The sequence below is a fragment of the Mizuhopecten yessoensis genome, unplaced genomic scaffold (assembly GCF_002113885.1).
Source record: "Mizuhopecten yessoensis strain PY_sf001 unplaced genomic scaffold, ASM211388v2 scaffold7547, whole genome shotgun sequence".
Taxonomy (NCBI): domain Eukaryota; kingdom Metazoa; phylum Mollusca; class Bivalvia; order Pectinida; family Pectinidae; genus Mizuhopecten; species Mizuhopecten yessoensis.
This window is the reverse complement of record NW_018407102.1, coordinates 499,070-514,338: the sequence shown is the minus strand read 5'-3', so window position 1 is coordinate 514,338 and position 15,269 is coordinate 499,070. Positions and strand designations below refer to the sequence as shown.

At 33.5% G+C, this 15,269-nt stretch overlaps 2 protein-coding genes across 3 annotated transcripts in view; one reads left to right on the top strand and one right to left on the bottom strand.

Annotated features, from left to right (window-relative positions):
- The window catches only part of LOC110453918 (vicilin-like seed storage protein At2g18540), a 29,583-nt gene extending 27,575 nt beyond the window's left edge, over positions 1-2,008 (bottom strand). For both annotated transcript variants that reach the window (XM_021503153.1, XM_021503154.1), the window contains exons 1-2: positions 1,939-2,008; positions 794-1,374 (exon numbers count right to left, since the gene is read on the bottom strand). In XM_021503153.1, the coding sequence (XP_021358828.1) occupies positions 794-1,316 (523 nt within the window). In that variant the 5' untranslated portion in view covers positions 1,317-1,374; positions 1,939-2,008. The remainder of the gene's footprint in view (positions 1-793; positions 1,375-1,938) is intronic.
- A 6,990-nt stretch (positions 2,009-8,998) lies between these two features.
- On the top strand, positions 8,999-15,186 carry LOC110453921 (cleavage and polyadenylation specificity factor subunit 4-like). Its single transcript, XM_021503164.1, has 7 exons — positions 8,999-9,169; positions 9,834-10,037; positions 10,579-10,674; positions 11,654-11,747; positions 11,964-12,093; positions 13,248-13,382; positions 13,947-15,186. The coding sequence occupies exons 1-7, from the start codon at positions 9,067-9,069 to the stop codon at positions 14,019-14,021; spliced, it is 837 nt and encodes a 278-aa protein (XP_021358839.1). The 5' UTR covers positions 8,999-9,066; the 3' UTR covers positions 14,022-15,186.
- The last annotated feature ends 83 nt before the right edge of the window (positions 15,187-15,269 follow it).

Sequence of the window (15,269 nt, the reverse complement as noted above, 5' to 3'; positions counted from 1 at the left end):
GCTTGTTAAATGTATGAAAGTGATTGCAAGCCTTTGTTGTTTGTTTTCACAATTATAACCATTACTATTATCCATATGTTGTAAAGCGCCTTAGAGTAATTTTACAAATTATATAGGGCGCTATATAAATGCTGTATATTATTATTATTATTACATGTACAGGATGAGGGGGACAGTGGGGTATACATGTACAGGATGAGGAGTACTAGTACTGAGGGGTATACATGTACACGATGTGGGGGACTGAGGGGTATACATGTACAGGATGAGGAGTACTGAGGGGTATATACATGTACACGATGTGGGGGACTGAGGGGTATATACATGTACAGGATGAGGAGTACTGAGGGGTATATACATGTACAGGATGAGGAATACTGAGGGGTATATGCTCATCCGCGCGGGGTGGGCGGACCCCCGCGACTTTGCTCAGGTGATTTCTCGGTGGGGCTTTAATCCCCTTCGCCTGAGCGATGACTGTCGCCCGCGCGGGGTTTCAGTACCAAATCACCTGAAGTGTACTGTACATGTACTGGATGAGGAGTACTGAGGGGTATACATGTACAGGATGAGGAGGACAGTGGAGTATACATGTAATGATGAGGGGTTTACTGAGGGGTACACATATAATGATGAGGGGTTTACTGAGGGGTACACATGAAATGTGAGGGGTTTACTGAGGGGTACACATGTAATGATGAGGGGTTTACTGAGGGGGATAATAGGTAGGATACTTTGAGGGTGTGCATACAATCAGTACAAGATGCTTACTACAACATTGTTAAAAACATACCTCTTCTTCGAAGGTTTTCCAATCCAAATTTTATTTGAACATCCGTGAATTTTAACATGTCCTGTAACACTCTAACGTGTGGTTTAATCATTTGCTGACTAATCCAGTCTTGAGCTGGGTCAGATGCTTCCAAAGCAAACACATTTCCAACAACAAACATTTCTTCCATGTAACCAGCATACTGGTCAACGTCCGACACCAACTGCTGGTGTTCCACGGTAGATCCGAGGTCGTCACATCCAGTGTTTACGTAAATGTAGGCACCATTTGGCACGAAGGTAATGCTTAGTGTCGATAAATCTAGGGTTTCCCAGGACTCTCTATCTAACACAGAAGTATTAATGGCTCCATCGCCTGTGTAGTAATGTTGAAACACACACATATCCTGAAGAATCTCCATCAATATCACATCCTGTAGTTCCAAAGCTGAACCTGTATCACATTCACTTAATCGTCTAAGATTGTCTCCGTATTCCAAGTGCTGCAACAATGCTGTATCAACCGCAACAAATATAGGATCCATGACTGTAATTTTGTATTCTTTATAATATAATATCCTGTCCTTCTCTTCCTTTGATACACTGAAATAATGAGAGAATATATGTAATTTAGATACAAATGTATGACTATGAACAGGTAAAAAAAAAGAATTATAACAAGATGCTACTGATAATCACATTGTATTCAATAAAATATCTAGTATAGTACAAATATACACGTATACTAAAATGTAGCGACTTGACACCGATTAAAGTTATTAAATATGCTCAAATAGGTTTATTTATGTTACAGCCTAGGATAAATGACACTTGGTAGATAGACTGATAGATTTGCTTGTGATTTCATGATATTAGACTTGTCAAATATATGATATAAACATTGTTAAATCATTAGAGAATCACTAAGAATATATAAAATATTGAAATATCAACAAACTACTTGATTTGATCCTAAACCACACGTGAAAACTGTTTTTGTTTTTGCTTTCATGAAGTATCAAACGTCAATATTAATCATAAAACCGTCGATGTCTGTATGAAATTAACACCAAGTAGAACGCGTCGAGTCACAAACAGTCTGCTTTATCCTGACAGATGAAAACTTAAATCGAATGATTGCTATTCAATCAGTGAAATAACACTTACCTTAACTATATCAAATTATTCTATTCGGAAGACTCAAGCCACCATTTTGTTTTGGTTCAATTTGATTTAGGTAACACGGACGCTTGCTGTGTTACTGAGCGTAGCTCTGTGCAACGAAATCGTTTGTCCGAGTAAGATTTGTTGCAATCTGACTGGCTGGCGCGAAATTTTGCGGCAAAAACAAATGTTTCTCAAAAGCGTAGGCCTAGGCCTAATAATCAATGAAACCTCATTCTAAGGCAATTTGAAGTTTTTTTTCATTATTAATTGAACTTCACATTTACCTTCAAAATATCGCTCTTTTTTACCACGGAATTAGATTTAAAATTAAAAAAACTGCGGTAATTCACACAATATCATACAATGTTCAACAAATTGAACAATGTTTAATTCAACACTGTTATGTCATTTACGTGTAAAATATGATTCTTTTATAAGAATACAAAATCTAACATGAAATTCTACATAAAAATATTCTAGGTATTACATCCCCGGATGAGATATGCCAGGGACAGTATATACGTCCCTGGATATGCTAAGCCCCAAGTTTTTCCCGGGGGATATCCGACAAATACAGAATGTCAAGTTACAGATATCGCCCCACAGTATAGCACGGAATTGAGATTATATAACTAAAAAATTAAGCGAGAGTAATAAATTATTCATGTATAAAGACTTAAAGATGGAGTATGTCCCTGAAAAATACCTTAATATTAACAGTAGTAATTTAAGGATTTTTTTTTACTTCATTTCGCTTATGTGAACACAACCTCGAGCTATGAGGCGTCTAAACTAATACCTTTATAAATGGTCCAATTACTCCAAGTGAAATTTTGAAATGTGTCAATAGATTGACATCTAATAAGGCTGTTGGTGATGATTCAGTATGTAATGAATATATCAAATCAACTACTGACATAATGCTTCCATTATATGTTAAAATGTTTAACTATATACTTGATTCTGGTAATGTACCAGAAGCATGGCTTATGGGTAATATTATCCCCGTGTTTAAAAATAAAGGTAATATGCATGTATGACGCTAAAAACTATAGACCAATCACACTGGTCAGTTGCCTAGGTAAACTATTTACGGTTGTAATTAATGAGCGTCTAAATACGTATGCAGACAATGTCGAACTTAATATACGAAAACCAAGCAGGTTTTCGAAGGCAACATTCTACTATAGATCATATATTTTCTTTATACTCTTTAATTCAACTTTCATAACAATTCAAAAACCGTATGAAGCGTTCGACAGTGTCTGGAGAATAGGGTTGTGGAACAAATTAATAACAGATAATGTAGATGGAAAATGTTTTAAAGTTATTGTTAATATGTACAATGGAATTAAGGCTAAAGTTATGAAAGATGGAACATTCTCCGATATCTTCACCTGTAATTCCGGGATTAGGCAGGGTGAAAATCTTTCTCCATTTTTCTTTTCATTGTATCTAAATGACCTTGAAATGTTTTTAGAATCTAATGATTGTACAGGCCTATCAAATTTGGCGGGAAAACTTGAGAATGAGTTACGCATATATCTCAAGTTGTATGTAATGTTATACGCTGACGACACTATTTTGTTGGCAGACACCCCAGAAGATTTACAAAAACAACTTAATGTGTTTTATGATTATTCAAAATTGTGGCATCTTAAAGTATATATCGATAAAACAAAGGTGATGATATTTGGTAGAGGGAGAGTATCCCAAAATATACGTTTTACTTAAAACAGAAATGAAGTAGAAATTGTGAAAAATTTCAAATATCTTGGTGTTCATTTTACTCAAAATGGTTTCACGCAGTTAAGTATTAGACAATTATATGATAAGGGCCTTGGAGCAATGTATGGTGCTATTGCTAAATGCAGAGACCATAATCTATCAATTGACTGTAAATTAGATATTTTCGATAAAGCTATCAAGCCTGTCATATTGTATGGTTGTGAAGTCTGTCTTTTTTTTGTGATTACAAACTTTTAGGACGTTTACATTTGAAATTCTGTAAACACATTCTTCAGGTGAAAACATCGACACCCAATTTCATGATTTATGGGGAATTAGGAAGATTTCCTTGAGTATAAATATCAAAGTTAGAATGATTGGATTTTGGGCCAAATTGTTAGAACCAATACCTAATAAATTAAGTAATAAAATGTATAAAATGATTATAAACTATAATGCTCAATGGTTGAATTGTATTAAAAATATCCTTCATGAATGTAATTTAATAAATATATTTGAAAGTCAAGAATTCCAAAGTACCCAATGGCTGAAAAATACAGTTTTCCATACACTAAAAGATAAATTCATTAATAAATGGAGAAGCGATGTTTTCAATTCTCCTAAAGGGACCAATTACAGAATTTTTAAAAATGACTTAGTATTAGAAAAATACCTGCTAGATCTCCCTCCAAGACTAGCAAATGTTTATTGTAAATTTAGAATTTGTAATGTAAAATTTCCTATTGAATGTGGTAGATGGATTAACAAGAGAAGAAGGGAAATGTATTTTTTTGTGAACTAAATGAAATTGGAGACGAATATCATTATTTATTTAATTGTAATGACCACCAGATCCTGCAAAACAGAAGAAAATTCATGTCGCGACACTATTTTGAAAGTCCTAGTACTTTAAAGTTTAATACATTATTTAATTATGTCAATAATGAAGAACTAATTTCACTTATAAAATTCCTTAAGCACAGAATTGAGCGAATTAACACTGGCCATTAACACCATGATTTATATGTAAACTGTATATATGTATATAACTCTCTACACTGTAACCAGTTTGGGAGAATAAAAACTTGTCATTGTCATTGTAAAAAGTATACCAAGAGACCAGAGACTCTGTAAAAAATGTGGTGTGTTAGAAAATGAAGTACACTTCTTTTTTCTTTTTCACTGTTCCCTAAATGAATCTGCCAGAAAAGAATATTTCCAAAAATGCATTCCTAATCACAATAATGTTACCTTAGATACCAATTATTTGACCTTAATATTATCTACAAACAAATCCCAATTTATACTGGACTCTTGCTTATTTATTAAACAGTCTCTAGAACTGAGGAGAGCGGGCTTGCTGACAGTAGACAGTATAAGGTATGGACTTTGCAGCTAAAAATGTTTAAATAAAATTTTCTATTTGAAGCTATGTTAATTTTGTTCATGTTAATGTATATTAAAAATATAAGCAATCACTTTGCGACTTTTCTACATGTACATGTCTATGTATGTATTTCACTGTGTTTTTCTATTTTCAAACTACTTTGTAGTTACAAATGTGCAAATAAAATTTTGAATTTGAAGTTTGAATTTTATAATGTGTTTTACTATATCATCACAATTTCAATTTCAATAATTGTATTGCTCATTTATAGTTAAAGAGTAACTTGAAGGCAAATAACAAAAACAACAAATATACAAAGAAACTGCAATAGTGAACAATATATAAACTTACACAGAACCCAGACCCACACTCCTTAGTTCAAGTGAGTAACTGACTGTTTTATATATAAGCACGAGTCAAGTATATGTTGTCCATTTGTATGAAAGCCTTACAATATGGTCAAGTTACCGAAATGGTTAGTTACCTTATTTAAAATATGTCCTTTTTGGGTACGCCTGTATGCGCCGCAATGCTTAAAGCTAATACACAATACAATAGTCTAATAGGCCTTCATTTTAACATTTAACCTCAAACTAATAGCGACAACTGATGGATTCCTATATTATAACGGGAAATATGTATGTATTATGTCTTAATGTGACTTGAAGAAAATGTGGTTTCCATGTCCTTTCAGATTAATTAGATCATGAGAATCCGAGTGATACAATTTCGAATTATGATATTTAATTGCTGTGTAGCATTGACCCCAGGCTCATGAGAATTCATTACAATTCAATCAGCTTTCATGGATTTGCATCCAAAGAGAGTAACATTATCAATGATCAAACAGCAAATTAACACAACATTAACAAACGTATCAGAACTATAAAATTTAACTAAGCACTTTACAAGGACTCCTTCCTCAGTTAAAAAGATATTTTCTACGTCTACCAAATAATTGAACTACTTCATCACACTGAAGATTATTTTGATGAAGATACCTAAATCGCGCAAAAGTTTTGTTTCATTCGATGCTAGTATCCTCTGTAAGATTTGTATGTCATTTAATGATGTTTATGTCTTTCGGAAAATAATTTCCTAATGTCAAAGTTGTTCGTACAATGGAAAAAAAATGAACCTCGTCTTCTAGTGTGTTACAGTTCTTACAAAAAATGAACTTAGTGACCAAGGTTTTTTCAGCTCTGCCTGTTTCAATCTTAATAATATGGTTACTTATTCTCAATTTTGTTAATAAATTAAATGCCTTTGAGCAAAATTTCTGTTTCAAATTTTCTTATGGATTAAAGATTTTATCAAACCTTTCCTTCTGACTTATTTTTAGCATAACAAGTCATGCCTATAATTGAATGATATATCATTGATATTTTTAATTTGATCAATGTATGTAAACCGTGTTTGTTTACTTGAAAGGCTTGCTTTACAAGATTATTTGTATCATTTTGTAAATTACATAAATAGCAAAAACCTTGTGCATTGTTATAGCAATCCATTGGATATTGTCCTAATTCTGTCCTTCATGCTGACAGCCTATTTTCCAGTTCCAAGAACTATTTTACGAAACTTTTATGTTAATTATAATGTTCAGTAGGAGTTTTATCAAGTATTGAAATGACATCAACATTTTTTATTGTGCACATGTGCTCTATTGGTAGCATTGACAACTTTCTCATAATAATAAATATACTACATGGTTTGGATATATCTTGGACCGCTTTCGTTTAACGCGATCCAGACGGTTGAACCGGTTGGACCAGAGTTGATCGTTTATGAAATAAGGTCAGACCTATTAATCTGATACTGCTTTTAGGCGAGCCTTGACTTTTCAGGTCCGTCAGTATTTTTACCTGAAATTTTACATTTTAAAACAGACAAACTTTAAAATAATAAATACTTTAAAACGAATACGCCCCTGATGTTGACGTTTCATTTTTGATTTCTCATCTTCTAAATGTTACACACTGCATGAGAGAGTCAAGATAAAATACTTTAAAGTTTGCCAAACTTGTTCCAAAAAGAGATGAATCTTTAGAAATATATACATAAAAAGTCGCTGTAATAATGAATCTGATTCAACAACTTCAGTAAATGTGACAACTTTTTAAATCGAGAGCAGTGTGCTTCCATCGGGGATCGAATCAGAGTTCCCATCTTCCCTGTCCGCCCCTCTACCAATCGGGCATGCTCGTCAAAATGTTCGGTAAAAACACATTGGAAACGTTTACGGAATATAAGATACAAGATACAAGATACAAGAATCTTTATTTAACGTCGCATACAGGTTAACAAGGAACATTAGCTCTTGAGAGCTATTATTGTGACAAACATTTGTAAAATAACAATAACATATTATATTACAAGTAAAGGGAGATAATCACATATTAATAAAAAGCAGTAATAATTATCACAGAAAAAGAAAGTATCCATATCCCAGGTTTCTAATAGGTGATTTGGAGTCCCCTACCTACAAACGCCCCCGGAATATGACCCTTTTGAAACAAAAATATATAAAAATAGTGTTAATATATGAAAAGCATTAAATGTGATCACAGATAAGTATAGTATTCAGAATAAGTAGATAAAAGACATAGTTAAGAATGAATACTTGTATATCAAACAAGAATTACTTAGGACTTAGGATTAAAACACTATGAAGTGGAATATACATACAATGCTAATATAGCAAAGAATAAAAATTGACAGAATATACACTATTATAGTGTGAATTCAAAAATGATACCGAAATCAATGAACAAAATTAATAAAGTTTTGTAAACAAAAACATTTTAGAATAAATGGAATTAAAAAACAAATAAGATGCTGCAAAAATATAGAATAGAATTAAAACATATAAGAAATGAAATAAGACAATAAAAGTATCACACAATCCAAAATGCCAGGTGGCAGAGGTAACCAAGGCACAGTATGAAGTATCACTCTTTGCAGATATTGCAAAGGCAGATGGGGCCATCCCAGGAATGAGCCAGCCTCCTGAATTCTTTGAAGTTTTCAACTTTTCGGAAGTCATTTGGGAGACTGTTCCATACCCGGGCGGCCTCAAGAGCAAACGATTTACGTCCATACTTCACATTGTTGACCCTGGGCACCTCTGTAGTATTTTCTTTCCTGATGTCATAATTAGACATCTAATATTTACAAATTGTGAATATATTCAGGAGAAATTTTGTTTATGATTTTAAAAACCTCACAACCCATTTCCTTCAGACGCCTTACACGAAGCCTGTCGCTGTTTGTAATACTGTAAGTGTCTGGAGGATGAGTTGTGATCATTATGCATAAACCTTAAAGCTCTTTGTCGTATCTTTTCTGACTTGCTGACACTCTTCAAGGAACAAGTGTGTCAGACTAAAGGACAGTAGTTAAAATTTGAAACAATTAAAGAATTATAAATTACAAGTCTAACTTGTTTGGTTAAAAAACTCCCAGTTCGCTTTAGAATTGCCTTGAGGCTTTCCTACAAGAGCTTCAAAGTTTAAAAATGAATCAAAGTCAAGTTGTCACCTAAAAGTTTGACAACACTGCATGTCAGGAACAATATCTAGCATCTACCGAACGTTTCCCCTACACAAATGGCCTGGAATGTATCAGGGTTTGCTTTCACCTGGTTTAATTTAAACCATTCTATTACATTTTGACAGTAATTTGAATCAAATCGACCTTATGAATAGCTTTCTGTCTCTCCAGTATTCATGAAACCGATCTCATGCTCAAACTCAAATTCTGTGCTCAAGCCAGTTTCTTGTGCCAGTGATAAAATTACCCAAAAAATCAGCTTGAGCACGGAAATCATGTTTGAGCATGAAAACGGTCTCATGAATACAGGCTCTAGCATTCTAGATATATCTTTGTCGTGCATTAGGATTACTATTGAGCGTGTTATTAACCCAGATTTATATTGCAGTCAATATCAGTAAGGCGCTCAAGGAATCCACGAGAAAAGGAGAAACTGTTTATAAATCAAAATATATATCAAGATGCAGGAAATTGTAGCTTCAGTTACTCACATGAGGTTTGACATTGAAATGGCTTTGGAACAGCAACTTGGGTCACAGCCTCTGCCGTTCCCTGGGATGGATAGTACGTATCATGTAACGCAGTAGTTGTTTACCGACCGGTCGATCAAAAAGAAACAACAATGACTCTTGAAACATTTCACGAAGCATAACTTAAATTTTATTTTTATCGTAATCGTTTATGTTCGGTTAAGTAATTGTAAAGCAGAAGAATATATAGTGGGGTGCATATAAAGAAGGAAACAACACTTTTTCTGTCTTGCAAAAAACTTGGAAACAAAACCTATCTTTATTGGTCAGGATTATTTTATTCACATCTTTTTAGATTACATTAGTCCAAACCATTGTTATAGAAATGAAGAACATGTTGGAGAAAAATGAATATAATGATAACTTAGCACTTTTTTTCTTCAAAAAATAGCACAATGTCAAAGAATTCACTATTTGTCCATATTTATTCTATATTTCATGCATTGTAGTGCAAATTTAAACATATGGTTCCTGGCATTATAACACTTATGAAGAAAACCAAATGACTGCACCATAGTGATAACCATCCAAAGCATCAGTTCTCAACGAAGTAGTCAAAGGTGTCGTCCACTTAGTTTCCAAACATTTAACATGTCAGTTTATACTGTTAACATCAAGCTATACTTTTAACAATGTTTTGTAAAGAGCATACATTTATACTTGTACATGAAGGTAATGTTATACTTCTATCTCATCAGAGTCTGGTTCAGCCATTTGTACATTTTACCTGAGCAACATCTGCAGCAAGGGCACAGCATGTCCATACCGGCACATCAAAGGTGACAGAACTGTGGTGTGTAAACATTGGCTCAGAGGACTCTGCAAGAAGGGAGATGACTGCGAGTTTCTGCACGAATATGATTTATCAAAAATGCCTGAATGCTACTTTTTCTCCAAATTTGGTAAGTGTTTGTTTATATTTGGTAAGTGCATCTCAAAGTTTGTGGTTAAATGTATAAGAAACATGTTCAGACAATTTTAAGTTAGGGTGTATTATATATGGGAGCCTTTTTAGTTACAAATGAAATGCTGGAAATACACAAGATTGGTGGACTAATCAGTATAAATTTAGACACTGGTAAACATTGATAAAGAGAGTAAACTGTTGCTGTAAGGAGATATAACAAGAGGTGAAAAATAAGAAAAGATGATATGAAGATGCCAACCTACTCAATGACTTTAGAGAGTGAATATAAGGAAAAACTTTAAAACAATGTCAAGGTTTAAAGGAATGTAAAAGTGTAAATTTGAGCTGATAGAAAAAAATAAAACATAGATTGTATTTGTGCAGCTGAAAATTTTACCTGTCATGGGAGTCACTGCTACAACTGTACATAATCAATATTTTGTTGTATAGACTTTGTTGCAGTGTTCCTGTAATTTTAGGTCATCTTATTTAAAGATCATCCACTGTAAGATTGGTGTATTTCTTTTCCATTGCAGGTGAATGCAATAACAAGGAATGCCCGTTTCTACATATAGATCCCTCAGCTAAAATCAAAGATTGTCCATGGTATGATCGTGGATTCTGTAGACATGGTGAGTCTGGAATCTGTTTAACTTTTATCAGTTCCTGCTATTTAAGGCAGAATGGTGTTGTTAAGGTATTCATTGTGTTGTTAGGTATGGAATAGTGCCTAAGTCACGGGTGAGGGCTCCATATAACACCCAGTGTGACTCACTATTGTGTCTTTAACTGAAGGATATACAGGTACATAATGTAATAGTTTTTTTACATCAGGTAATTATAAAATTGCTTATTAACTACATATGAAAAAGACCTGAAAAAACCTTACTGTATTTTGTTGTTTGTATATAGGGTTCAGCGTGTGATAATTGTGATTAAAGATGATAACTGTTAAGGACCAAAAATTGGATAGTGTACTATAGAAAGAAACAGACTATCAGTTCATGGTGTACTTATGTATAAATAGTCCAGTCAGACTCAGTATTTAAGCTTAACCAGGTGGTGTACTTAAGTGTTTTAGTGTCCATAGTATACCATCTGTATTGTTCACTATAGGAAGGAAACCGATAAGTTATAAAATAGNGTCCAGATAAGTGGTAAATGACCTGTTGAAAGCTTATGGATGTTATGACTCTATAACAATAATAATAATACGATGAGAATGCATTAAGGTGGCTCCACACTTTCGCAGNATAAAATAGTGTTAAGGTATTCATGAAACTTATATACATGTAACAATCATATTGTTTGGCACTACATGAAACCAACGATATTTAAACATTATAAAATAGTGTTAAGGTATTCATGAAACTTATATACATGTAACAAACATTGTTTGGCACAACATGAAACCAACGCTATTTAAACATTATAAAATAGTGTTAAGGTATTCATGAAACTTATATACATGTAACAAACATATTGTTTGGCACTACATGAAACAATTGATATTTAAACATTAGTCAATTGTTAAGTGATTGATTTTTCCCTTACAATATGTACCATTTTTGTTATGAAGCTTAATTAATTTGAGCTATTGATATTCTACAGGTCCAAAGTGCAAAAACAGACATGTCCGCCGAGTATTGTGTCAGTGTTACCTACAAGGCTTCTGTTTAGATGGACCAAAGTGTAAATTTATGCAGTAAGTATTTTCACAGGTAAAGAAAATGTGATTTTCATTTATTTTGCATATTTTAAAACAAACGAAAAAAAAACCCGTATTTTTTTTCTCTTTCCTGTGTTTAACTATACACTGAAATGTATAGAAAAAATATTCCTGGTATGCCTTTAATTTTCCTTTAACAAATGGAAAACTCTATAATTCTGTTTAAAATCTGTAAAATACATTTCATTCTAGTCCAAACTTCGACCTGCCTACATATGATCCAACAACACAAGCCAAAAAGGCCACCATTGTATGTCACATGTGTGGTGAGACTGGCCACAAGGCCATCAGCTGTCCCAAAGGCAAGAGTGGCGATGGAAAGGTGAGCAACACTCAAATTTACAAGCCATGCTAAACTGTACAGTTTTCCATTGAAAAGTCCAACTATATTTTTGTTGTGTTACCTGTAAAACAATGGTGACATTAGGGATCATTCCACTGGAGTCATATTTTGTTGTTGTGTCACCTGCGCAACAAAGGTATCATAGGGATCATCCCATTTGTGTCACCTGCACAACAAAGGTATCATAGGGATCATCCCATTTGTGTCACATGTATCATCCTTGCAATAGCTTTTAAAAGACTGCATTGCTTTTTGTAAAACTTTATACATATAATAAATATATTAAATAATAATTCAAGGTTCTTATATTCCGCTTTATCACAACCTAGTTTGTAGGCCGTCTCAAAGANATATTAAATAATAATTCAAGGTTCTTATATTCCGCTTTATCACAACCTAGTTCGTAGGCCGTCTCAAAGAGGTTCCCTGGTTATATAGGGCCTTTGCAACCAGCCAAGATCTTTCTCAACTCCCTGGGGAGCTTACAGCCGGTGCTGCCATTTTAGCTCTCACAGCTAGCATTCTACAATTCTTGCCCTGCCCAACCACGTACTCATTTACAGCTGAGTAGACAGGAACAAGCAGTGTAAAGTATCTTGTTCAAAGATACAACACAGTGTCGTGACGTGAATTGAAACCTTTCGGTCACAAGCCCAGTGTCCTACCAGTTACCTGTTGGTTATTTGTAGTTACCTCCTGAAGTTTGATTTTGACCCATATCTTAAAATCAACATGGCCATTAGAGGAGTCCAGTGACATCTACCTCAGTGGAATTCTTGTTTCCTTGGCTGAGTTAGGCTAATCTGTAGATAGTTTTCCATATTAAATACAAGGTCTACTAGTTTGTCGTTTCCTATTTACTGACCTGTAGTTTTGCATTGACAAGTCATTTGACATCGCTTGATGTTCCGTACATGATGATGTTTTCATTGACAGATCGTTAGAGGTTTGATTGAAAGAAAAAATCCTGTTTTTTCATATTTTCCTTATTTTGTAACAACAGCATGTTGAGTCTTCTAAATGAAAAATTACTTTAAATCAAGTGCCAACGTGAAATCCATGTCTTGTGTTTGGTTGTGCTTTTATGAATAATGTTGTTTCACGCTAAACATTTGTATCGATTTGTTCCACAGCCATCTATGCTTCACTCATCCCCGATCGGCAGACCCATCAATGTACAGACACAGCAATCAGATTCCCATGGTCACACAGAGCGAGGGGAAGGCGGTGACCCCAGACGACCCCTTGATCAAGTCACTTGTTTCAAAGTAAGTTTTATGTTTTGTATACAAAGCTTTTCTCCAATTTTACATTAATGAAATTAATGAAAAGATGAAATAGGCATTATAATAGCTTTCATAATATCTTCAAAATGGGTCTGACAGGTGAGTAATTTGCCTCTTATGTTTAAAGGAACCAAAATGAGAAAGATTATAAAATTGTAAAAATATTTGACAGAGTTCTTTATCTAATTTAATAACAAAGTTGGTGTTGACACTACTCTGGTTCCCTAAGTAAGGTAAGAGGAATAACTTCTGGTGTTGTGTTATTGTAAGGTTAACTTAAAATCTACCAATGTAAGATTGACAGATATTTCAAATCCATTTCTCTATGCAGTTTTGAAATAAAGCCAGATTATTCCAAGGTTTTAATATGAGCTGATGGACCGAATATTATCATAATATTGAAATGTTTGTAAATTAATTCATTATGTATATAAATCTTAGAATAATCCAAGATTACATGATTATAATTTTTGTTTTTAATTTTTGCTTTGGACTTTTTTGAGAAAAAATAATGTGTAATTTTGTCCTGTATTTTTGTTGTTTCAGTGTGGAGAAAAAGGCCATTATGCTAACAAATGTCCAAAAGGTCACCTTGCTTTTCTCAGTATAAATGCCCAATGACACAGCATTGACATTAGACTTTTATATTACACATGGAGGAAACAAGACCAGTGACAGTGGTTTTAAAACTATTGGTGGAAGCCCAGATGGTCATGAGTATTACAGAACTCTGAAAGGCACAAGACCATAGGGTTTAATCTGCATGAAGTTAGACTTATGAATTTAAGAACTCTGTCAGCAAAAAGACCCTATAGATGGTACACAGTAACCTGTTTACACCTTCTGATCGACAGGACAGTCCTAGATTCTCCTAGCCTGGATGAGGTGTGGTTTGCCTGAATGAACAGCTAGACAGGATCTTGACCATGTGTGAAGATATCTTTCAAGTCACTGATTATACAATGTGTCCCATTTACACAGATAACTTATTGTGGCTAGAAGTGAATAGTTGCCTGACTTACAAACAAAGGAGACTTAATCTTGATTAAACTCCGATTTGAATAGCAAAGTGAAAAAACTGTTGCTGTGTAAACGAGAGACTACAGACATGAGTTTTCTACTTATAGCCAGTTGTTGGGTAAAATTAATTATTTTTATATGAAAAAGCATTTTATTTTGCATGAAACTAATTCATCAAATAGTAAGAGACAAGCAAAGGTTTTGTTAATATATCTAGATAGTTTTAATGTGATTTCTGCATACTTGCTGTACATTTTCAGTATACACACAGGGGGCAAGGACAATTTTCTCTCCTTTTCCTGTTGAAAAACAGCAATACAGCAAGTTTAGTAATAGAAATAATTGAAAAAGTGCTGAGTGGGAGAGGGGAATGTGTATTTAGTATCTAGGTATTATTGTGAATAAACATGATAGTGACCTTTCCAATTCTACATTGAGCAAGTGATGTCAATTCTGCATGTCATGTATGGCATTACTGTTGCCTTTCACACAAAGGTAGCATTTCTAGAAATTAGCTGTCAATGAAATAATGAAACATTTGCTTTTCAATGTACATTTATGTAAATGAATATAGTTTTAACTGTTTTTAGATACATAAAAATAATGCTATGTAACTGATTTTCATGTAATTCATTTGTCTTTAAAATTAATTTCTATACCAGTACATTTGTATATGAATGCATTTGACCATGATAGAACAGATTTGAAAAATACTGTTCTAAAAGACAATTGTTATTTCTTTTACAAGAATAACAATAAAAATGAAATAGCATAACCTTGTTATTGTTATATTTTGACTTAATGTTGTTTCTTTATTCCCAACTGCCATTTAAAATAAGAAAGTTTTAT

Excerpts from the sequence above, each read along its gene's own strand:
- LOC110453921 (XM_021503164.1), top strand. The coding sequence starts at position 9,067 with ATGCAGGAAATTGTAGCTTCAGTTACTCACATGAGGTTTGACATTGAA. Across the intron at positions 10,675-11,653 it reads TCGTGGATTCTGTAGACATG|GTCCAAAGTGCAAAAACAGA; the intron begins GTGAGTCTGGAA and ends GATATTCTACAG. Across the intron at positions 11,748-11,963 it reads CCAAAGTGTAAATTTATGCA|TCCAAACTTCGACCTGCCTA; the intron begins GTAAGTATTTTC and ends ATTTCATTCTAG.